Below are 24,001 nucleotides of genomic sequence, written 5' to 3' on the forward strand. Positions count from 1 at the left end.
TCCCAGAAAATTCAAACTATGGAAAGACAGAATAAAAAATGATGCTCTGAAATCACACAAAATGATAATATATAAACATGTCAGATACAACGGCAGTGGCTAGGCGGTTCTGCCCTGACTGTTGCAACAGCAAAGGGGCAAAATTAGAGGTCCGGATTGCTCTTGTAACCATGGCAACAGTGCCCCCCCCACACACACACCAGTTTGGAGTCATCACGAGTCCATTGGAACCACACAGCTCAAATCAAGCCTGAAAGTAATCTGTAGTTTTTGAAAGCACGAAAATCAAAATGAGTGGTAAGCAAATAAGACAATTTAAACTGTTATCATTTGTCACAAAGCATTTCCTCTGGAGCTGCTTCTCTCACATGCAGCCCTTTGAGTTCACGCCCTTTTGAGAAAAAACAACCGTCGGCCGAACCCTCACCTGTGCGTCTCTGATTCCTGGGAAAGAAAACTGGGGTGTAAAGCAGCGACTTTTGGTCCAGGGAGCCTTGCTGAAATCAGGTCGGTCAAACTTTGACTGCTGCCGTGGTAACCCTGCTGGGAGGTGTGTGTGTGTGAGAGTGTGTTAGCGGCCAAGCAACTCAACAGACAACAAATCTGTGTCCTTAGTGAGGAAGATTTCACAGATTGTTATACCCGATACTTTGTATAATCATAATTATTAGTTGAACAGTATTTACAGCATTTGGACAGTTTTAATAAAAACAGTACATGTACAATCACTCTTTTTGGTTCAAGGGAGCAATAATTTAAACTTTACATTATTTCCTGAGGCCTGTATTGCAAGTAAAATATCCAGTTGTTGGTTATGCAAGTCTTTATGCAATTTGTCCTGTTCTGTAACTTTACCTAGTACCTAAATTCTGTGGGTGATGTTGTTGCCACCTCAACCCTGGGAGGAATTATCACACCCAAAGGATTTCACGGCTGGAGCCTCGAAAACGGTTTTGCCTGGTCAAAGCTTTCAAATAGAAGAAGCTGAACGGGTGAGGGACTTTAAAAAGCTTTTGGGTACGTCTGCAGAGTGAGAAACTGGAGGCCCTGCGGGATTTCGCTTGTCTTGTTAAATAAAACAGCAGCTTTTGGGAACATCTGACGGGGACCTCACTTTTTAAGCTAACATCTTGTTTATTGTCAGGTGGATGTAAAAAATGTCACATTTATTCATCAGGAGTTTAAAGTAATGCAGCGGAGAGGAAAAACTTGCAGTACAAATTGCGACCTGTCAATAAGCAGTAGTTTTACCTCCAGCGGGTCTGACAGTCAAGCTGGAGGGCAGAAGACGATCAGCAGGGAATGCTTTGGCCTGAGGGCGGTGGAAGCAGCTCTGACAGCGTGTGAAAGACCCGTGCAATTCAATTTCCAACCCTTAGTCCGAAAGCCATAATCCGATGGTGGGACGGAAATGTTGAAGTAATCTTGCCCGCCCTGGTTTTCCACCCCAAAGGGCATCGTGTCCCTGTCGCCACCTGGACATGAAGTCGTCTGCATTGTTGGACGACAGCGTCGGATGTCTGACAGACTCCCAAACATAGGAGTGTCCCATTTCCCAGGTGTGACGAACCTGCAGTGAAGCCCTGTTCACTATCTGTCTTTTTTTTTTTTTTAGTCAAAACTCAGTCTGAGGCGATGGCGAGCAGCTGTTCTACGCCATGGCGGGGATGAAGTACTGGAGCGACACGTCGTCGTGCAGCAGGATGAGGTGGACGACTGTCTGATGGACGATGTCTGAGGGAGAAAAATAACATCTGTTCCTGTTTGATATTTGAAATTGGAAGCTCGGCGCAAACGTGAGCTTCGGGATATCGCCACGACCACTTTGGGGCGAGGGGCTGTACAGTTCCACTTACTGCACATGGCCTTGGTGGGGTTGACCTGTTGCCCCATGAGGAACGGCTGCAGCTTCCTGATGTCCACCCTGGCGTGGACCATGACCTCCGGATCTCGGCTCTGGCTGCCCTGAGACTCGGCGTCGGCTGGACGGAGGACAAGGAGATGCGAAAATGAGATTTGACCTCCAAGTGTCGCCACTGAGGCCGACGGAGAATCGGTTTGTTTTGTTGTGAAAATTTAAGGAAAGCTGCTATGTCGTGTGAGGGTTTTTTTTTACCCCACTGTGGATTCCCGAGGTCTTTGAAGTGCGTTGTCACGGAGACCAGGTCCGTCTCGATCTTCAGATTCATCTCCCCGCTCAGGTTGGCTTCCATCACCTGACCGACACCGACGCAGACACACACACACATTTACCCTGCGCATTATTATGATATTAATAATATAAGGGTCTCGGTGGCAGTAAGCGTTATGGCACCCTGGTCACGTGACTGTTTCAACATACCACCAAAATTCAATTCAAAAACTTGATCTGTCTCCTGGGGAAAATTCCAAAGACAACAGAGTACAGATGTAGAATATCATGGAAAAACTTCAAGTGCATTTTCTTTGAGCCATCACCAAAATTTAATGAAATAAAGGCTTGAAATCTGGATAATAAACAGGGAAAGTGAGGTACAAGTCGCACAAAGAGCGTCTCAGCTCTACTTTTTCGTCTCCTTTTTTTGTTGTTTTTTTTTTCAAAATGACAGTTTGTTTGAGATGACTCGACTTAGGTTTATATCATGAAAGTACTGAAGTGGAACTGTCTAATAAAAGCAGGGCGATTGTAGCTAATGTGCTTTCTAGACCATTAAATCCACTCTTACCAGGAAGTTAGAGAGGTTCTTCATCCTGTCCACGACGTTCCTCATGATCTTCAGCGGAGGCAGGTAGATGCTGACCTGTACGGACAGGAATGACACAGGGTTATATTTTCTCCCACGTCACCGTGCGCTGTTTTAAAAGTTCCCAAGGCCGAAGACTCACATCAAAGTCCGGCACGCTCGGCTCTTTGAACTCGTGCCACAGCCGACGGGGGATGACGTCCACCGGGATGTCGTGGGTGACTACGCGGCTGGCGCTGGACAAGGTGGGCTGGACAGACCGGAAGGATAGAACGACAGAAGACAGAGTGCAAACTATTTCAGTGAAGGAACGGCTACAGGAGCTGTTGCACGAGGACGAACTATCGAGACATAAAACTGCTGCCGACCAAATCGAACATGAACCTTCACTCTTGATAAGAGATTTGTCGATATTTAACAGCTTTTTTAAGCATTCAATTCGTTTTCATTTCATCGCTTTTCGTACGTTTCGACAATTCAAATCTTTCCCTAATTAGAAATGAGAACACTTGTATAAGACCGACAAGAAATTAGTTTGAAATCAGCCACATTCAAAAACTTCCAAAAATACATTGAGCTCTGCAACAAACTGAGAAGTGAGTTGCCCTTATTTGTCATTTTAATTTGGTTTGCCAGGTCAATGTCCAAAAAATAAACATAAAAATAAAATTTAAAAAAAACAAAAAAAAAAACTTCTGGCTGATAGTATAATTCGGGGGCAAAATGTGTCCAAAATTAGCGAGACATACATAACTGAAAGTTAGCAAAATGTTCGCAGAATTCTGCATCAGTTCACCAGCTCAGCAGCAACAGTCAGACACGGGCAGTGCTTCTTCGTCAGTTTGATCTTGACGTTTTTGGCATTCTGGACAGTCTTCAGGGCTCGGGACACGTTCTCAGGCGCCAACTCCAGACATATCTCATTATCCTCCGGCAGGGACACTCCCTCCATCTGGTACTCATCGAAGAAGTTGGCCTGCAGGAGGAATGATGTAGGGATCAATCGTGGGAGTGTCACAGTTCTTCATGGGATGTGAGGATCTCTTCATCATTTGGCTTGAGGCGACAAAACATTTTTTTCATAATCTTTATTATTCATTACTTTTACGAGACTTTTAACCAGAAAAAAAAAAGATGAGTCTAAAATACATCATACACGCAAAATATTTGTGTAAGAACATTGGGGAACAAAATGGTTTCAGTGGAATCCAATTAAACTGCATTTTTAATTGCGTTGAGTCATAAAGCATTTTTGGACTGTGCTGTCACATTGTTAAATTTGCAATTTTTTCAACTGCACCATTATTAATGGTGTGATATTAAGTGACCGCTGAACCAACTGAATGAAAGTCCTAAACTGTTCTGAGAAAAAGACTTAATGATTTGTTAGTCAAAAAACAACTAAAGCACTGCACTATTCATCAGCAGGTGGAGCAAATAATTTTGGCTAAAACTTCACAAAAGATGCCGTGCAAACAAAGTGCCATTAAAGGGGATAAAGCTGTGACACTGAAGGAAAATTTGATTATGTCAAAACTGACATTGGCGTAAAAGAAAGATCGATTCCAGTTCGATTCCTGGCTTTTCCTGGAAAAAAAACAAAACAAACAATTGTGGGCAATGGAAATAAGGGTCAAAGCAGGAGGGAGTCACAGCGTATATCCGTAGATGTAAAGGGCAAAGCTGTGTGATAACAGTGGCTGTACTGAAACACTGGTGACTGGGTCCGACTGTAGTGAGCAATGGGCATCACGCTCAGCTTTACCACATTTCTGTTTTTAATGCAGCTTCATTTTTGCACTTTTTCTCTTGCTCCTACAGGACAATCAGATTTCTTTGAAATAAGTCATTTTTTGGCTCTTGTTTGGCTGTCAAATATGTTTTCAGCTGAGATGACTGGGTAAGTTGCAGTTACAGCCTTAAAAAATAAATGCAGTTGATTTAATTTTATTTTTGTTTTAGATAATTTATGTGATTTTTAATGATGTTTCATTGGTAATAACTCATTGGCTTTGTTAGTTTCAGATTCAACATGTGCAATAAGGTCATTTCAACAAGTTTTCACCAAACCAGTTGACTTGTGCCAATATTTTTCAATTTTGGCCCCCTGTGTATTTGAGATTGACACCCCTGAATGTATTTGGGAAAGACAGTGAACCCTAAGTTGCTCCCAATGGCCTGGTTTGCACCTTGCAGCACAGCATCACCATGTGTGCGAATAGGTGAATGGGTAAAGCACTTTAAGACCACAAAGCCCTATAGATGAGGACTCGTGTCCTGTGTGTTTGCCTGTTCATGCTGAAGCACTCTGCTGACAAGGTTTTACCTGGGAGAGTTCACACCACATGCTGACACCTCCATTGGCCACATTGCCTGATAGGACGAAGAAGAGGTTGTCAGGTGTCAGACGCAGGACGCATGTCTTGGTCAGCTTAGAGATGGTGGTGACGACTCCTGCGGACAACCAGCAAGTCAGCAGCTCGGACAGGCTTCAGATTAAGTATAAAAAAGATAAGCTTTATTGATCCCCGTAGGGGAAAGTCCATTGTCACAGCAGCATACCAGTTATGTCAAAAAAAGGAAATATGAATATACGAATATAGAAAGGCAGAAGACAGGATATAGCAAGACGAAAAAAATAATAATCACCAAAAAATAAAGAGACAGCCGATAAATGGACAAAAAAAGACAACAAGGTCAGGGATGATGATGGGCAACATCAAACAACAGTGAGGGTGAAAAATACACAACTAGAACAACAATATAGATAGTGACAAAAATAAAGAGCAATGAATAGAATAAATAAACAAAACATAGGCAGGATGTGTGCGGGCTGGGACAAACAAGGATGAGAGAGACAGACATGAATGGGTGAGGTAGTGAATGGGGAAGGGTAGTGAGATTGTGAAATTGTGGAAAAAAACTAAAACAAAGCTGATTTGTAGCCTAATACAGAAGATTCCACTTTTTGAGGCAGCAACTCAGCAATATATCTGTTGTGTATGTGCTTCATTTAAATGAATTTAGATATTTACTTAGTAGAAGCAGAATTTCTCGAATGTCAACTTGAAACACTATACGGCGTACACCTGTATAATGCATTCCAATAACACAAATACGGTTTCTATGAATTCACGAGTATATTCTTTTCTTGTTCATATTGCAAAGAAAAATACTCAACTGAATGTTAACTACTTTTTTTTCTCACTAGTCACTTAAGCCAAAAAAATATCGGTAAAACACTGGGTCTTATTTCTGTCTATCAATTGAAACGTTGCTAGCATATAATGATACTCGACACGGAAAAAACTAGAATTGTAGAAATTTCTAGAATGTATTGACAATTCTGCTGTTGTCCAGAAATTAAAGCGGATACCTATGAAATACGTATCCAGGTATTTTGACTTACGGGTAAAATGGTTGAGACAAGCAATGTCCACAATTTTCCCCCGAAACTTCATTTTAAACTTGATAAATAATGATTTATCCGGCGGCGAGACAACATTACATTCGCGCGTGAGAAGTTCGTTTGGTCCGTCGTCATAAACCTTCCCCCGAAAGCGGAAGCTGGCTAAAACAGAGAAGTTCCGGAAGATGTTTGAAAATAATAAAAATAATATTGTTACTGATAATAATAATATTCAACTTGACGGACAAAGAAGTAAATAAACAAATAGATGTATCACATTGTTTGTCTTGGTGTAAAAACTACCAATAAGAGGCAATAAATTAAGAGCTGAATTTCCGCTCAGATGGACACCAACTCTTGATTCAATAGAAATACAAGTCAATATGAAATATTGGAATAATCATCAGTGAATTTTTCTGAAGCATCGACGTACTCGTAAAACATTTTGTCGGCCGTGAAAGCTCCTCCTGACGTGATTCATCTGGGGGGCCCGAGGTTTGCAGTTCAAATATCCGCCACAAGAGGGAGACATTTAGCGGATTGAAGCTGCTGGCACCACCTGTTGGGCGAGAGAGAGGGGAATGGACAGAAAAACAGAGAGGAGCTGGACAACAATCGGCAGATTGGGTCGAATTTCGAATTTGCCCCTTTTTTTTGTTAAATAAAAATCTCATCAAAATTTCTGGTGGAAAAAAAACTTTGCATGTTTGGTGACATTAAAAATAAAGATATTTTGCCAGACTCTTGTTAAGCGTGTCCCCACCCAAACCCCCACCCCCCGTGCCGGCACTGTCCGGGAATGTGGACGTTAAGCCCCGGGACTTTCTGCTGAGCTGGCCGGGGTCTGGGGCGTGGCCGCGGGGCCGCGCATGCCGGCGCATGTAGCCGGTCGCCGCGCGTTCCCGCGGATCAGACCCATCCGGCGGCGGCGAGCAAGGACCTTGCGGACGAAGGGGAAGAACAACCACACTGAGAAGATGAGGGAGATCGTTCACATCCAGGCGGGCCAGTGCGGGAACCAGATCGGGACCAAGGTACCGAACCCGGTTCACACAGGTTCTGGAGTCTAACGCCGTGACGAAAAGGGGCGGCAGCCAATCAGCGTGCGGCCATGAAATGGGAGAAAATCTGATATTGAAGAATTAAACAAAAATCAAGAATAATTCGTTTAGAAGTGAAATTTCAGCCTCAAGCTATTCTTACTCACTCTTAATCTTCACTACTCTCACGGGAACGTAATTGTATTTAGTTTAGCTGAACGAACCAAATTGGATTAAATAGATTATTCTTCCGGAGTGATGACGTCAGGCACGAGTATCGTGCTGCGTATTTTCCCTAAAAACAAACAAACAAAAAAAAAACATAAAAAAATGTATGATGTTCATTCTCTGGTTAGGCAAAGCAACTGAAATATTGAAACAGGAGAAAGAAAAAGAAATCCTGCTATGGAGGAACCAAACCATAATTTACCATGATCTGTCAAGTACCTAATTTATTTTTTCAACACTATTACGGAATTCATTCATATTTTTCTGTATTTGGAGCAGATGTCTTTTTGACCAACAGGTGGCGGACACTTTGTGGTGATTAAACACTCAGTACTCAATTTAGTAAATCAATTTAGTAAAATTTAGTAAAATTGGCAACAAGTAACAATGAGCAAAGAGCCACCTCCAACACATAGTACTAGCAAGTCATATCATAGCTTGAACATTATTATAGGTGTGTTGCACGGCGGTGACAATTGAGTGGTAATAGGCTGCTTTTAAAAATACAGCTTTAGGAAGATTGAAGATCTGTTTTCTGTTGAGTGGGAAGGGAGGGGCTCAGGGAGCAGGTCAGACAGAATCCCCCCCACCCACCATCCCTGCTGTGGATTGATGCTGCAGCATGAAAAAAAAAAAAAAACAAACAGAAAATGACGGTAAGAATATCAATAAATCTGTCAAAACCCAACTAGCAGGTTCTATCAAAATAATAGTTGTTCATTTTGCTTTTTTTTTTTTTTAATTTCATGATGGAACCTCTTTTTAATTACCATCAAATACTTTTACTGTAGTCGTCCCTTTGTCTCCCCCTTGAAGTCGCTTTGGGTAAAGGCAGCGTCCAGCTCTGGCCCACATGTCTGGTCCAGTGAACGGAAGAAAGAGCCCTCACTCTCTTTTGTGTTTTGAGAAATAAACAGCTCCACGATTAGGAACCAGTACATCAATAATCAAACAAGCAGTGGATAATTCAAATATAAAAGATGGACGTTTGGGGTTCGAAGATATGAGGCACATGGCCTCCTCTCCCTCTCTCTCTCTCTCTCTCCGATTCTGCAGCGGTACAGAAGAGTGAAGTATCCCTGAGAGTATTCAAGGAATCTGTGGGGGCACACACACTCACACACACACACACACACTCATTCTGTCTCCCTCTGAACAATCGAACAACTATTCCAGGGTGAGTTTTCAGGAAACAGTTTTGGACTCAGAAGGAAAAGAAAAGGAATTTTAATATATAGGAATTATGTGGTTTGTTATTGAGTCTTTCTTCTAATTATCCAAAGGCCCAAGTGTCATTGTTTTCTTAATATCTATTTTTTTGCCCGCTCTTTCACCCTGAATCGTGAGCTCGCACATGTCCACCGCAAATGCCTGTTATTACTATTTTAAACTAAGAGAATCACTAAATCTGAAAACACTTGTAAGTATAAAAAATACAAGCACTGGAGGTATTCATGCCAACTATTTTTTCAAAAAGTGTAGTTTAGATGGTACAGATAATACATTAAGGTTAAATTGATATACAACGAATTGTCAAGATAACCCCATAACGTTAAGTGTTAAATTTAGATCTTTTTTTGCCGACTTGATGTTCCCTTAAAAGAAACTGACGATAACAATGGAGAAATGTTGCAGGAATTAATAGCAACTATTTTTCTAGAAAGTGAAGAATAGGTGCTATCAATAAATTCGAGTGGAATTCCTTGAAATAAAGTGATTTTCCAAGATGTTTGCCACCCTGACGTTCCTTTGAAAGATACAGGCTATAACAATGGAGAAACGTTGCAGGAATTAATATCAAGTATTTTTCTAGAAAGTGAAGAAAACATGCTATAGATAAAGTTGTGTTGAATTCCTTAAAATATAGTGAATTTCCAAGATTTTTGCCACCCTGACGTTCCTTTGAAAGAATCTGACAAAAACAATGAAGAAGACATTGCATACCGGCTAGGGAGGTTCCCAGATGGTACGGTTTGGGGTCAAGGGGACACCGGTCATGTGATACCCGCCTCCAGCGGGTCGGGGAGCGTTCTTTGACGCGTCCTCATCCTCACCCTGTCCTTCTGTCCTCCCCTGTTAGTTCTGGGAGGTGATAAGCGATGAGCATGGCATCGACCCGGCGGGAAACTACATGGGCGACTCTCCCCTTCAGCTGGACCGAGTCAACGTTTACTACAACGAGGCTTCCTGTGAGTCGCTTGCGAATCGCTGATGGGTTGCGGTGCCAGGGGGGGCTTTCAAAAAGGGCTGCCGGAGAAAATAGACATTTTTACTTTAGCATCTTTAGTTTCTGAAAATCTGCTAGAAAAATACAAAATTAATAGCTTAGCATCTTTAGCTCTGAAAAAAAAAAAAAAATGATTGCTGGAGAAAATACAAATTTATTGGGTAGCATTATTAGTTTCTAAAAATCTGCTTAAAAATACAAAATTAATAGCTTAGCATTTTTCACTTTGAAAGAGCCTCCAAAAAATGTATTTATTAATTTAGTAACTTTACATTTCAGAAATACACCCAAAGATAAAAATGTATTCGGTAGCATCTTGCGCTTTGAAAAATCTAGTCAAAAAATACAAAATGATCAGCTTCGTATCTTTAGCTTTAAATAGTGACGACAAATACAAATGTATTAGCTTAGCATCTTTAGCCTCTACTTCAGCCTGAGACCACCAATAGATATTTAGAAAAATTTGAGATATGTTTGTTTAATTTAAAAAGAAACACTTGCGCTGGACCAAGTAGACATTTACTACAATGAGGAAAATACAATTTTTAGCTTAGCATCTTTAGCTTAAAAATATCTGTTCAAAGGAATACAGAATTGTTGGCTTAGCATTATTAGCTTCAAAAAATACAAACTTGTTACTTTAACATCTTGAGCTTTGAAAAACACGCCCCCGAAATACAAATTTATTAGTTAACATCTTAATCTTCTAAAAATCAGCTCAAATATTACAAATTGGCGAAGCATCTTTACCTTTGAAAAATACCCTAAAAAACAAACATTTATTAGCTTAGCTTCAGCTTCTGTTTCATCTTAAGAGACCACCAACAGATATTTGAAAAATGTGAAAAATGCTTGTCTTTTTAATTTAAATTAAGTTAAATGATTGAAGTGTCCGTCCATAATGTAATTCCCTCTTGGTGTTTTCCATGTTTTGGTAGAAAACAGTCAAGAATCCAAATTTATTAACCATGAGAAATGTTAAGAGCTCTGCTGAGATCATGATATTTTTTTATACTTTATAATTGAATGGGCGAAACCTATGAATCTACTAGTTTTGGTATCAAAATATCAAGTTGTTTTGACTTTTAATTGTGGTCTATGCCGCTGCTCTCCTCGTTCCGAGCTCCTTTTTACAAGCTCTCTGCCACGGGTCGGGGCGATATTTAGATCCCAGGTGAGAGAAACTACTGAGTGCGACCCCAAGGGGCCGAGGTTGTCCGCTCACTGGCCTTCTGAAAAATATTCTACCGGGTTTGAGGGAGGGCCGACAGCAAAAAAGGCAGCTAAACTGGTTTGCGAGCAGAGCAAATATCAATATAAAAGCGCACTGTCCTGAAATTAAACCCCGTCTTTTTCCACCCACAAATCTCAGACACTTTACTTTAATCCACCTGACAACATTTCTTAAATGATAGTAAATTCAAATAAAAAGTCATGAAAATTATCTATACATCTTCTTTTTCTCTCACTCATTCATTCAGTAAATCTTGGCTTTTGCAACAACAAAAACATTTTACCTGGTTTTTACATTTGTACCCTGCCCATCCCTTATTTAGATGATGCAGATGGCATACGAATTATTTCAAACTATTAAAATAAGGTTTTCCCTGACGAGGACCGATGACTCCTCTCTCTCTCTGCGCAGCACATAAATACGTCCCTCGCGCAATCTTGGTGGACCTTGAACCAGGAACCATGGACAGCGTTCGCTCCGGAGCCTTCGGTCAACTCTTCAGACCAGACAACTTCATCTTTGGTAACATGCAAACACACAGAAAAAAAAAAAAAGATTGAGAAAGGAATCTCAGTGGATCATGTTTGCAGATGACATTGCGATTTGTAGTAAGAGCAGGTGGAGGAACATCTAGAGGTGGAGGTATGCTCTGGAGAGGAGAGCAGCAAGACAGAATACATGTGTGTGAATGAGAAGGACCCAAATGGAGTGATGAGGCTACAGGAAGTGGAGATAAAGAAGGTGGAGGATTTTAAGTACTTATGGTTAGCAATCCAGAGCACTGGAAAGGGTGAAGAAGGTGTGAGGATACACGTCTACCAACACTTTAGAACAGGTGGAGGAAAGTGCGAGGGGTTATAAAAGAGAATCCGACAGAAAAGTGTTGAGGTGTGACCAGCGATGGCCTGTGTTTTGAAGACACTGAGGAGAAGACAGGGAGCAGAGCTGGAGGCAGCAGAGATGAAAATGAGGAGGTTCTCTTTGGGAGAAGGTCAGGAATGACTCAGTGGGACGGCACTGAGATGGTTTGGAGATGGACAGAGGAGGGATAGTGAAGATCTGGGTAGAAGGAGGCTGAGGTTGAGCTTCCGAGCAGGAGGTCTGGAGCGAGACAAAAGAGGAGATTTATGGATGGAGGGAAAGAGGACATGAAGTTAGTTGGTGAGAGAGAAGAGGGTTGGATGGAGGCAGATGATTGGCTGTGGCGACCCCTGAAGGGAACGGTCGAAAACAAATTGAAAGTAATGAGCAGAAAGCGAGGAAAAAAGGGTCATTATGTGAATAAAAATAAGAAAATTGGGGTGAAATGATGGATGGCAGCCACAGGAGGACAATGAAATGGAAATCGTCGAAACTTAAACAGAAGAAAAAAGTGAGAATTGTGATAAAGGTTGTAGAAAAAAAACAGCTGAAAGCAGAAGTATTCCTTCGTTATTTCCATCGGTGCGCATTTATAAATGTGCAAAAACATTGTCTGAAAGGGGGTGACGATGAATAGAATAAATCATAGGCACGACAGCATTTTGATTGACACTCGCCTGGCAGCAAGGAGGTTCTTGGTTTCATTTCTTGTGAACATGTTCTTCCAGTCTTCTTCTCGCAGTCCAAAAACAGTTGGCAGGTTCTCTGAAGACTCAGTAGGTGCGAACGATGAGGGCGACTGGTTGAACGTCTTTTGTCAGCTGTGATCGGCTCCACGCTAACCTGCGGAAGGATGTACTTCATTTTATTTGGAAAGCTAATCACTATTTTGCAAATGTACTCGTAGTTTAAGTAGACAGTTAACCCAACTTTTAGCCTCAGCTGGAGGACAAAGACACTCCAGCGAGAGGAAACGCTAGTCTTTAACCGCCGGGTGTGAATAAGAGCGGCTGTGTGCGAGAAAGTTCACCGAATTGTGGGGCGGTGAGAAACAGGAGGACAAACCCGAGGGTTTGACGATCGTGCCGTTACAGACAGCAGATCTGCAGCGACGGGTAAACAGTGACATCGGCCCGGCGTTTGTTTTATAAACTGCTGTCTCGGCGGGAGAAGAAGCAGAGGAGGCGGCGTCGGCAGCGAGAGCATTCCCATCTGTTGTGGCAGCGGTTTTATGTTTCACGGGCTGATTTTGTATCTCGGCTGTCGGGCCGTTCGCAGGTCAGACAGGTGCCGGGAACAACTGGGCCAAAGGTCACTACACGGAGGGGGCGGAGCTTGTGGACTCTGTGCTGGACATCGTGAGGAAAGAGTGCGAGCACTGCGACTGTCTGCAGGTGACGCGCTGAACTCCGATCACTTCACAACATTTGGATGATGTTTTTTTCTTTGGATTTTCCAAGTAATTAACAGTCATTAAGATTTAATTATATGAATTATAGTTTCATCTGCATGGGGTATTATAATTTATAATGTCCAATAAGGGCTTCATAATAAATCCTCATGTTTATTATTCTTACTTAAATATGTATATGATACAAGTATTAAAGGAGATACACAATTCCACTCCTACCACACAACATAACATGATTTTCTCAGTTAGTTAAAAATCACAAACAGTACTGGATGAAAAGTCTGACCTATGCCTGGGAGCCATGATGAAGGGCAAAAAGTTCCCCCCCAAAAAAACAACGCATATATAAATGATTGTACAACCAGCAAATGTAAACAATGCAGTATTCCTCATGTGGCGCAGCGTGGGGGTGTAGTGTAGTGTATTCGTCCACTCCGCTTGCCAACTCATTCCTGTCTAAATAAATTCGTGGGAGATAGCAACTGCGCATGCACTAGGTCAGGGACGCCGTTAAGTGAGGACTTCCTGTACGAGCATATTGTCATTTAACTGCAAGATGTTAGAAAGGTGTGTATAGGAATCAAGGGAGGAGAAGTTACAAACTTAGCAGAATTAATTTCATGTTCGATAATCAAATGTCATCACTACGACTTGAAAAATGGAAGCCGAAAAGACGGCTGGCAGGTGTTTGTGTCCGTCTGTGAAAGGCTAAAGGTCAGAACCCTAATTTGGGCCGTTGTGCCTGCAGGGCTTCCAGCTGACCCACTCTCTCGGAGGGGGCACCGGCTCCGGCATGGGGACCCTGCTGATCAGCAAGATCCGGGAGGAGTATCCCGACCGGATCATGAACACGTTCAGCGTCATGCCCTCGCCCAAGGTAGCACACGCCCCCATCCTCGCCCCATGTCCTCCTTATTTTGTGTCGAAAAAGAAGAGCTCTGACCTTGCCCCCCTCGCCAGGTGTCAGATACGGTGGTGGAGCCCTACAACGCCACCCTGTCGGTTCACCAGCTGGTGGAGAACACGGACGAAACCTACTGCATCGACAACGAGGCGCTTTACGATATCTGCTTCCGCACCCTCAAGCTCACCACGCCCACCTACGGCGACCTCAACCACCTGGTGTCGGCCACCATGAGCGGCGTCACAACGTCGCTGCGTTTCCCTGGGCAGCTCAACGCCGACCTACGCAAACTGGCCGTCAACATGGTGCCCTTCCCCAGGCTTCACTTCTTCATGCCGGGATTCGCTCCTCTGACGGCGCGAGGCAGCCAGCAGTACCGCGCGCTCACAGTTCCCGAACTCACGCAGCAGATGTTCGACGCCAGGAACATGATGGCCGCCTGTGACCCGCGCCACGGACGCTACCTGACCGTGGCCACGGTCTTCCGCGGGCCCATGTCAATGAAGGAGGTGGATGAGCAAATGCTGAACATCCAGAACAAGAACAGCAGCTACTTCGTGGAGTGGATCCCCAACAACGTGAAGGTGGCGGTCTGCGACATCGCCCCCCGGGGGCTCAAGATGGCCGCCACGTTCATCGGCAACAGCACGGCCATCCAGGAGCTGTTCAAGCGGATCTCGGAGCAGTTCTCCGCCATGTTCCGCCGAAAGGCCTTCCTGCACTGGTTCACGGGCGAAGGCATGGACGAGATGGAGTTCACCGAGGCGGAGAGCAACATGAACGACCTGGTGTCGGAGTACCAACAGTACCAGGACGCCACCGCCAACGACGGCGAGGAAAACTTCGAGGACGAGGAGGACGAGCTCAACGAGTGACGAAACCTGGTAATGCTTGGACGTTTGAAGGGGAAACAAAAGCGTTTTCATGCACCGGGGGTTTTGTGAATTTAAATTAGTTCATTTAGGGAGAGAAAATGTCAGACGGGTCAGAGTCTGTTTAGAAAGCGGTGGAAATGTATTTAATGATAGGATACGAGCAGCGTCTCCTCGTTTCTGGAAAGTCAGGATTTGATCGGCATTAGCAATGCTAAGGCTAATGCACGTTTTTTTTCCCGATAATTCCCGAGTGCAAATTTGGGGGAAAAAAAAACAGCCTTTTGTGTGGTTTGCTTGTGCTTTATAACCAGGATGTCTATTGAAATGCCGCCAAACCCAATTGTGGCAGAAAAATTTCTTGTACATGATCAGATGCAACCGAGGTCTGGTGTCACATAAATTCCCTCTAATTTCTAAGTAACCGGATAAGTGAAGTCCATGTGGTAACACCAGGTTTATTTTATATTTGACCACTTCTAATTTTAACTTTACTTTTCTGATGTGTGTGTGCGTGTGTTTGTGCGTGTGAATTTTGTGAATTATTTTGTGAAAAACATGTGAATTTTGTATCCGCGAACAAGTTCCGGCGGCGGGGCATAAAGCTCGTGTGTTACTGGTCGGCTCTCTTTGTCAAAAAAAATAAAACCGATAGAACGGAAAAGGAAAAATCCAATTAACCTCCTCGACTCTCCTTCATTCTCACAGCAGCAAGCATTTCAATATGACAAGAATTAATTAATTTCCTTTTTTTTTTTAAACATGCGGTTTCCCTATGTCCTAATGATTTTTCATTCGTAGCTTTATGTTTCTGCCTCATTGTCAGGGCCATTCCTCGGGATGAATATTATTCACAGTATTCGAATTATATCAAAGATCACAATTAAATGACACTTATTTGCCTGACTCAAACTGCAGATGGTAAGTTCGTGGAACTGAGAGTTCCTGGTTAGATTCCTGAGAAGGACGGATAAAGCTCGGGCCGCTCGGTCCCTGTATCGCCAGACGTGGTTCAGGATTAGTTTCCCTTGAGGATCGGACTCTGACAGGACCGCCCTTGGTCAACGATTCTGTTCGTAACCCTTACGTACAAACCTTCTAGGCGCTCAACCCGGAGCCGTTTACTGTCAAATGTCAAGCGTCTGGGATAAAGAATCAGCAACTCCAAGGCCGGAAAAAGATGGCGTGCCCTCTCTGGCTCAAGGATGTGGAGGGATTCGAGTACCTCGCGGTCTCATTCACACGTGAGAGCTGACGGATCGACAAGGCGTCTACAGTCACGTGGACTATGCTTTGGTAAAGAAGGAGCTGAAGTGAAGCTCTCGATTCTCTGGCTGATCTCCGTTCCAAACCTCGCCTATACGGTCACGAGCTCTGGGTAGTGATCGAAAGAGGGAGATCACAGAAATGATTCTCCACAGTCCAGGCTCTCCCTTAGAGAGAGAGAAGCTTAGCCTCCTTGGAGGAGGTCAGAGCTGAGCCCTCTTCTGTGTCCAGAGGAGCCCAATGAGGTGGCTGAGGACGACCCAGGACACGCCGGTGGGTCTGTGTCTCACAACTAGCCCGGGAAAAGCTGAACTAAGTGGACCGGGAGAGAGAAGTCCGTGTCTCTCTGCTAAGGCCGCTGCTGCCGACAACCAACTCCAGATAAGCGTCAGAAGGTGGATGGAAGAATGTCCTGGATGATGATGTACTGTATACATGCTGTTGAGTTTTTCCAAAGCCAACTCTGCCAGGCCTGGAAGTCAGTAAAAAAAAAAAAGCGCAGCATCGGACAGAATCAGCGTGTTACCGACCCCCGCCCCTTGCCGGCTTTTGTGCGCGGGACTTGATTTCCCAGCAGTTCTGTTTGTGCGGCGGGATTACGCGTTGAGCGCCGGCGTCAAAGACAAACGCTGGGCTCGCGTCTGCCGGCCAGAGCTGATGTACGTGCGTCTATTCATCATCGGCCGTGACTTTTGTTCCCCCCGTGGCGCCAGCTGGTTACTTGCCGCCACTGACGTCGCCAGGGCAACGTTATGTTTCATCTGTTCATACTTAACAGTTCATTCTATCCCTTTTATGAAAGCCCACCAAACTACAGATTCACTAAATCGCCCAGATTTCGCATCTAAATGTTTCACACATGGGCATGGAAGATTTTTCTTTATCACCACAAAATGTGCTGAGCGTCAGCATCCCCAGACAGAGGACTGGAGGGGCCGAAGGAGCGAGTATTTCTCCATAAATTGAGAACCTCACACTTGAACAAATGAGGAGGAGTGTGGGTCAGCTCCGTGCCAGACAGAATGTCTTAGTTCTTGTCAGGCTTTCAGTTAGTCGGCAAATCGAGGAGTGTGTTTGTTTCGTCAAATGTGTTCAAGTTACTGTTTAATTTGTTTTAGATTCATACTTAATTAGTTTGTCACACTCCTGCGCGTGCAGGGAAATTCAATTTGCCTTCTCATAAACGTGTGTGAGAAGATGCTCGGCATCGATAAATAACCGACTGGCCCCCGGGTCACAAAGCTCACACACACGCCCACACACACACAGACACACACACACACACACTAAATACCTGCAGGCTGCGCCATTTTGTCTTATCCTCCCAAATGTGCCGTGAACTCATCGAACCTACATGAGCCCTGGCTTCGTTGCGCACCCATCATTTGTTAAGTTGGGCCTTTGTGGGGAAAAAAAAAGGGAAAGCCGAGAATTTCACTTGAAAAATCACAAGTCTCGCATCACCAATGCTGTGCACAATGGGCAAACTACTTGTTTTCGTCATCCACATGCAATTTGAACATCTGCAGAGGAACGTCAACCTTTTAAGGGACCCTCAGAGCCTTCCACATCTCACCCAATGACAGCAGCCCCGAGTGTAAGATAAGCTGTATAATGAACAAGTGAAAGAATTACAACAAATGCGTTTTCTACCTGTCTTGTTCCCTCCTATCTGGGTGTAACTGCCATGATCAGCCACAGGGAGGTAGTACAATCCAATGTTGATGCTGGCCTGCCTGCAAGGACACTGTGACGAGAGGCGTGTGACCTTTTTTGGTGCATGCTTACATGAATGTTGCGATATCATCTGTTTTTTTTTTTTTTATTTAAATCTATTTTCTGGGTCCCGATAAACTGTTTGAATTAGGTCAGAAGACGTTGTGACAGCTATTAAAGTTAAAGGACTCTCGGTTTCAGAAAAATGTGGAAAGGAAATGAAACAATACGACGTTTGCCTTTTTCCAGAATAAAGTTAAATTAATTTTATTTTATGTAAAGATTTTTTTTAAAACCTTATTTTTCCCACATTTCTATCGTCAAGTCATTTGTTTTGCTAATCCTCTTGTAAGTTTGTTGCTAGCTTTCTGATATCGTAATGGAGTATTTCCTGTCAGTATGCAACGGAGTGTGTGTGGATCGGACCTCCGCGGTGGAACCAGATGCAGACGCTGTGATCCAGTAACATCTCAGTTTTATGAATACAAACTGTCCAGGTCCACAGTTTTTAAACTAAAGGTGGCGAAAAAGATTGTGAACTCCATCATCCCCCAAAAGTGTAGAGCAAATACTAATAGCGGATTATCCAAATTAAAAGAAAACATTTAACAAGCTAATGTCTAACAAGTGATACATGTGTTTTCAAGACGAGTAACTTGAATAAGATCTGGAAATGTGATTTAGGGAAAACTTATGAGACAAATCTCAAACAAAAAACAAAGAGATTCTTAGTGTGTGTGTTTACAAAACTGAAATAATTAGTAAGCCTCAGGCCATTATTTAATTTTTAAACTTATCCTTGTCCAGAGCTTTTGGTCTGCAGCAGTTTCTCCATGTTTAATCAATTCCAACAAACCTGGCATACATGTTCAATAATTTGAAATCCCCAGAGTTCTAGTCATTTCATTGTACATAGTTGTAATTTTCTATCCAATTTAAAGAGGTCTACCATTTTTCAGGGTGTTCATTTTCAATGTACCTCTGCGACATTTGCAAACACTTCTTATATCTAAGCTTCCTCCAATGCTCAAGAGTAACTACTGCGCCATCGCACCGCCCAACAAAAAGACTCATATTATCCACTGTCGCTTCTGACTCTAGTGCTAAAGGGCTCAGAGAGCCTGAACCCGCAAGTTTGCATGTGATTATTTAGAAACATGCCAAACAAGGTATTTCTTTACTGCCATTGCAGCCGGTATTGGATTGTCCTGAGAGGCCAGATCCTTAGCGACGTCCCACTCTATATTCGCCAGAGTGAAGTTAGATTCATCTTCGTGTTCACAGTTTTACTTTTCCCCTTAAGTCATTCTACCTCCCCAAGTTAAACTTCAAATTGAACGTTTCTTGTACGATTCCTGGCTCCTCTTGGCCTGTTCAGGTGTTGTTGAGCAAACCCCTAACTGCTCCACGGAGGCTGCCCTCTGCTCATGGTTCGTCCATGATGGGTTAAATGCAGAGGACTAATGTTGTGCTTTATGTATAACTGAATGTGACAAAGTAAAGGGGTTTCTTCTTCTACGGTTTCCTTGTATACAGCCGATCCTCAAATTCCGTTCCTACGGCGTGACGTAATGCAATTTAATTTTGTTTATTGTTGTCATATAAATTAAACAGCACAGTGTAGAGTCAATCCAATACTTCAACTTAAAATGCATATTGCCAGACACAACGTCATCCCTGGTCACAATAAAAACAATAAATAGTAGAAACAATAATAGTACAATCAGGATCAGCTTGTGATCCTTAACTAAGATATTTCTAAACCAGAGGAGTAAGGATGCTTTTAACGGTTGATGTGTCAAAGTAGGTGAGTGATTTTTGCGGGCGAGCCGTTTTTCTTCAGACAGCTCAGAAAGAATAGTCTCTGATGTGCCTTTTTGACCAACATACTGATGTTCAATGTTTAATGCAAGCGGCCGATGTACAGGATTGGATTTTCTAAAGTCAATGATTCTTTCAGTTTTTATTTGCCAAATTAAGAAAGAACCGCTAAACCGATTTGCCACCGCGTCTCTATAAGCAGCCTCATCATTGTTACTGATGAGTCCAATGACTATTGTATCATCTGCGAATTTCACAATTAGGTGGTTCTGGTGCTTAGCAGCACGGATGTATGTGAACAGACTAAACAAAAGGGGACATATCGCCCAGAGTTGGAACTCCTTTTCTACTAAGCACTGCAATCGGGAGTCTGATGCATGCTTGGCAGCCATAATGAAAGTTCAAAAAACCAAAAAAAAAAAAAAAAAAAAAAAAAAAAAAAAACACAAACAAAGAACGTGAATGTAGCACAATCCAATATGGCGTACAACCGGCAAATGTCAACAGAACCGTCTTCGTCATGTAGCGCCGCATGATGACGGATTCGTTCAAACTAGTTCCGGAGCAAAATGTATTTTAACAGCACGCGCGGCCTGTGTCGCAATGATGGAACAAGACTTTCTTCATAAATTTACGTGAGATGGCGATGTACTACCACGCCGAAGGGCGAGGGCGCAGTAAGCCGAGGACTGTAAGAATTCACAAAAGGGAAGTTTTAGTCAAGTTACGCACCTGTAAGAACGGCCCCACCCTTTACGAGTGAGCCATCCACGGAATAATAGGCAGCAGCTACGGGGAAAAGTGTTCTACCGCCACTCGGGCGACGTTAAGGAAAAAAAAGCTGGTGTGATCATCTGCCAGCGGCGACGGAGACAAGCTGGCCGCCGACCAGATGGTTTTAATTGGCAATTACAAGGACACAGAGAGAGCCGGGCTCGCAGGGGTTTGAGGGGTTTGACTATTCAGAGGCTGTCCGGTCGTTCGAAGAGCAGCGGCAGAGGTTTTTTGCTCGCCGAACCCACTTTACAAGTTTTCCCCAGCTCGGCGCCAATCGGAATCCAGCTTTTAGGAGTTGTTCATGATCGCAACCGACTTTTTTGGCTAGATGGCTAGATGAGAGGCTGACAAGGACACGTCATGTTGGGGGAAGATTTTTTCATCAACCACAAAAACAACCTGACTGACAAGATAGTTTATCTACACAATTTAACATTTTAGAGAAAATTGTTTTGATACTTTTGAGATTATTACGCAAATAATCCAGAAATAAAGACCAGCTTTTTAAAGTGAACACTTTCCCTTGTAAGTCACGGATGATTAATTCAGCTATTTTTTTCCCCCTCTGGTTGAATACCATTACACCGCTGTTATTTTAACATTTATCTTTTGCGAAGGATTTCGTCTGAATCAACCCTGAGGGCTTCATGATAATAGGATGCTGCTCCGAGACCGCAGGACCGGGCTAATTACAGTCTTGTTTACTGACCGTACACGCGCGCACACACACACACACACACACACACACACACACACTGAAACTCACATGGACATTTTACCCTCTGCGAATCCGCCTGAGTCCCTCCCCCTTAATGTCTGCAGAACTTCTTTTTTTTTTTTTTAACAAGCAGTGCCGTTACAACTTGCCTCTGGCCTGGAGCTGTTTTCATCGGAGCGTTCATCACATTTGGCACAGTATAGAGAGATTGGGGGGGGGGTTAATTTGACGAGGCTCTGCGCAGCTACATGTGGGGACTGAACCTTGGCGAGGACTCGCTGCCGTGGTAACAGGGTGAAGGGGGCCGGAGAGAATGAAAGGTACAGTAGCATGTAAGTATGAGAAAGGCTTGAGGGGGGGGGAGGGGCCAGGAGACATACACACACACACACACATACACACACACACACACACACACACACACACCGCTTCCTCCATCTTTGTGAGGACATACAGACTTCCTGCAGCACCTGTGGACTTCCTGTCTCTTTTCTACGAGTCTGAATAAAGTCCCTGGAAGCGGCAACTCCTCGGGAGAACTTAAAAGCATCATGCTTACAGGATTCATTGCCAAGAATGTCGTATCAACTCAGTAAATGCAAAGTGATGCCAAAGCCTCATAAGGTTCCTGTAACATCAAACGAAAAAAAAACCCTAATTGCCCAAAACAAACTACTAACATGTTTTGCAGCCTCTCTGAATGGAGCTTTTTAAACTGCTTTACGTTCTTCAGGCCAGTTTTCACTCCATGTTCCTCTCTGGGCTGAAGTTCTTCAGCGGCGAGATTTCAGGGGTTTTGAAAAAAAAAAACCAACAAAATCAGCAATTTCAAAAAATAAGAGAGAAAAGAGAAAGAGTGCTGAGCTGGAGCAACGCGTTTCTTATGCTTTGTTTAACAAATGCGTAAAATCTTGCAAAAACCATGAAAAAAGTGCCATATTTTTTCACCTTCAAAATAATTCAGGAAATATCGGGATTTTTCTTTACATTCATTTTTATAAAATCAATCTGAACCTTTTTATTACATTATCCTTTTTATTGGCAATCTATCACTTCACTCACTTGAATTTACGATTTCACGACAATCCTTACAAGTACGGAGTCTTTCTCCAGAGGTAGTTTCTCACTTCTCATTGAATTGTGACTTTAATAAGATAAAAAAAGATAGGAGTGTCACTTCAAGGTGCGACATTTTTTCTCATATATTTCTTGACAGAAGAAAAGTGTTTCATATCTCTGTAGCAGTTCTTTTCTTCCCCAATCGGATTCCAAAAAGTCTCAAAGTGTCTGACAAACAGGGAGTCCTCTCTGTCTCTCTCGAGGTTTAACAGTTATATTGGTCCTCACAAAGATAGATTCGGATACACACACGCATGCATGTGCACGCACACCAACACACGCACACACTGTGGAAAAAAAAAAAAAAAGGCCAGGGCTACAGCGGAGGGAGGAAGGAAGAAGAATGAGGCCGAACAGAGAAGCTTGAGCGGGACGTGCATGTACGCACACACACACACGCACACACACAGACACACACACACACACACACACTCTCTCTCTCCCTCTCTTTCTCTCTCTGTAGCAGCCAGGCACTGTGGAGCGTCAGATGGAGAGCGAGGAGGCGGCGGCGGCGGCAGCAGCTCAGCGAGCGAGCCGGAGCCGCTGATGCCTAAACTGCCTGACAGTCTGAAATCAGGGTTTACAAGATCCTTGTATGCAAACGTCTCACCTCCCGGAGCATCTCCACGCTTAGAGACCTGCACCGTCGACGCCGGGATTGCTCCGTTGAAGGTCTGAGCCTGGATTAAAAGATTTCAGAGAGAATAATCAAAGGACTGAGTGGATTACAAGTTGTTTTTTTTTTTTTTTGGACAAAAGTTTGCCGTGTTTAATGGAGTGAAATGATGATCCCGGTTTGGCGCTTTTCTCCAAAGGCAGCAGGCGGCGGGATTGCAAAAATGACTTCTTCTTCTCAAAAAGAGATGTTTAGTCAGCCGGATTTAAAAGTCTGACCTAATCCCATGGCAACTGAAGGACCATCAGGCTCAGGATAACAGGATCGGTCTCATTTTCTTTAAAAAGAATTCCTGGTTGGTGAGTTGGCCTAAGCAGGAAGAAAAACGCTCAAAGTTTGGTTATAATATTTTTTTTTTTTTAAATGGGTGAAGCCCCATCTTAAACTTAATTGTTAATTTGTCTCAATCCTGGATCTTCTAATCACCTTGAGTTAAAAAAGTCACATAAAAGTTTGATATCAAGAATTTGCAGGAAAAAGTCTATAATAGAATGATTATAGCATAACCTTTTTCTGTGGGCGGGGGTAAATTAATCCTATTTTCGGAGTCGCTCCATATTTTCGAAGTTGTATAATGAGTCTGCATTTGGATTTCTTTCCAGTCCCTCGCTGTCAAGTAAAGCCAGGTCTAGGACTTTTATCCCTCAAAGCTTGGATTTCGGCACTCGGGTCACACTTTGGACAAACCCCTGTAATCATAACAGAACCCTGGTTTTAATTATCTATAATACCATGACTTTCATTGTAAAACCCTGCAGCTGAGCTGTCCAATAGGCTTAAAATCTTCTATTTTTAAAGGCGTTGCAGTTTTGTGCTTTTATGTTGCCAATCGTGGTGTTAGGTAATTTTTCCGTTCAAATGGAGGCCGACACTAAAAACATTGAATTTGCAGGAGCTCGACGAGCGGGAACATGGCGGCCTCATGGGGCTTTCGCTGCGGGTCGGGGTGGAATTCAATAGTCCGGCACCTGTTGCTTCTTGGAAAGATTCTGGAATATT

At 43.3% G+C, this 24,001-nt stretch overlaps 3 protein-coding genes and 1 long non-coding RNA gene across 9 annotated transcripts in view; 2 read left to right on the forward strand and 2 right to left on the reverse strand.

The window, feature by feature from the left end:
- Positions 1-1,115: 1,115 nt before the first annotated feature.
- On the reverse strand, positions 1,116-6,299 carry hus1 (HUS1 checkpoint clamp component). Of its 2 annotated transcripts, none has more exons than XM_086150669.1 (8): positions 6,133-6,299; positions 5,050-5,096; positions 3,520-3,699; positions 2,866-2,973; positions 2,706-2,780; positions 2,117-2,216; positions 1,857-1,982; positions 1,116-1,734 (listed from the first exon to the last, which is right to left on the reverse strand). In XM_086150669.1, exons 1-8 carry the CDS (start codon positions 6,182-6,184, stop codon positions 1,652-1,654), a joined length of 771 nt encoding a protein of 256 aa, XP_086006795.1. In that variant the 5' UTR covers positions 6,185-6,299; the 3' UTR covers positions 1,116-1,651. The 2 variants fall into 2 exon arrangements, with proteins under 2 accessions (XP_086006795.1, XP_086006794.1); XM_086150668.1 differs by having other exon boundaries at positions 5,050-5,177.
- A 724-nt stretch (positions 6,300-7,023) lies between these two features.
- On the forward strand, positions 7,024-15,577 carry tubb6 (tubulin, beta 6 class V). Its single transcript, XM_086150673.1, has 6 exons — positions 7,024-7,166; positions 9,481-9,589; positions 11,273-11,383; positions 13,001-13,116; positions 13,882-14,010; positions 14,094-15,577. The coding sequence occupies exons 1-6, from the start codon at positions 7,110-7,112 to the stop codon at positions 14,910-14,912; spliced, it is 1,341 nt and encodes a 446-aa protein (XP_086006799.1). The 5' UTR covers positions 7,024-7,109; the 3' UTR covers positions 14,913-15,577.
- On the reverse strand, positions 9,940-23,635 carry LOC147231697 (uncharacterized). 3 transcript variants are annotated; one of them, XR_015106484.1, is made up of 4 exons: positions 23,510-23,635; positions 22,937-23,006; positions 12,400-12,560; positions 9,940-11,378 (listed from the first exon to the last, which is right to left on the reverse strand). It is a non-coding gene; the product is annotated as an uncharacterized LOC147231697 (long non-coding RNA). The 3 variants fall into 3 exon arrangements; XR_015106485.1 differs by lacking the exon at positions 23,510-23,635 and adding an exon at positions 23,221-23,313; XR_015106483.1 differs by lacking the exon at positions 23,510-23,635 and having other exon boundaries at positions 12,400-12,565; positions 22,937-23,053.
- dipk1c (divergent protein kinase domain 1C) overlaps positions 22,866-24,001 on the forward strand; it is a 40,835-nt gene continuing 39,699 nt past the window's right edge. For 2 of the 3 annotated variants that reach the window (XR_015106482.1, XM_086150670.1), the window contains exon 1: positions 23,153-23,301. The gene's annotated coding sequence lies outside the window, so the exon portion shown is untranslated. Of the gene's footprint in view, positions 22,999-23,152; positions 23,302-24,001 lie in introns of those variants that run through there. The other variant, XM_086150671.1, reaches the window with a different exon arrangement.

The sequence above is a fragment of the Fistularia commersonii genome, chromosome 8, assembly GCF_037954325.1.
Source record: "Fistularia commersonii isolate RoL2024-O1a breed Wild chromosome 8, RoL_Fcom_v1.0, whole genome shotgun sequence".
Lineage (NCBI taxonomy): Eukaryota > Metazoa > Chordata > Actinopteri > Syngnathiformes > Fistulariidae > Fistularia > Fistularia commersonii.

Excerpts from the sequence above, each read along its gene's own strand:
- tubb6 (XM_086150673.1), top strand. The coding sequence starts at position 7,110 with ATGAGGGAGATCGTTCACATCCAGGCGGGCCAGTGCGGGAACCAGATC. Across the intron at positions 7,167-9,480 it reads GGAACCAGATCGGGACCAAG|TTCTGGGAGGTGATAAGCGA; the intron begins GTACCGAACCCG and ends CTCCCCTGTTAG. Across the intron at positions 9,590-11,272 it reads TTACTACAACGAGGCTTCCT|CACATAAATACGTCCCTCGC; the intron begins GTGAGTCGCTTG and ends CTCTCTGCGCAG.
- hus1 (XM_086150668.1), bottom strand. The coding sequence starts at position 6,184 with ATGAAGTTTCGGGGGAAAATTGTGGACATTGCTTGTCTCAACCATTTT. Across the intron at positions 2,974-3,519 it reads TGACTGTTGCTGCTGAGCTG|CCCACCTTGTCCAGCGCCAG; the intron begins GTGAACTGATGC and ends CGGTCTGTCCAG. Across the intron at positions 1,983-2,116 it reads CCTCGGGAATCCACAGTGGG|CCGACGCCGAGTCTCAGGGC; the intron begins GTAAAAAAAAAC and ends TCCTCCGTCCAG.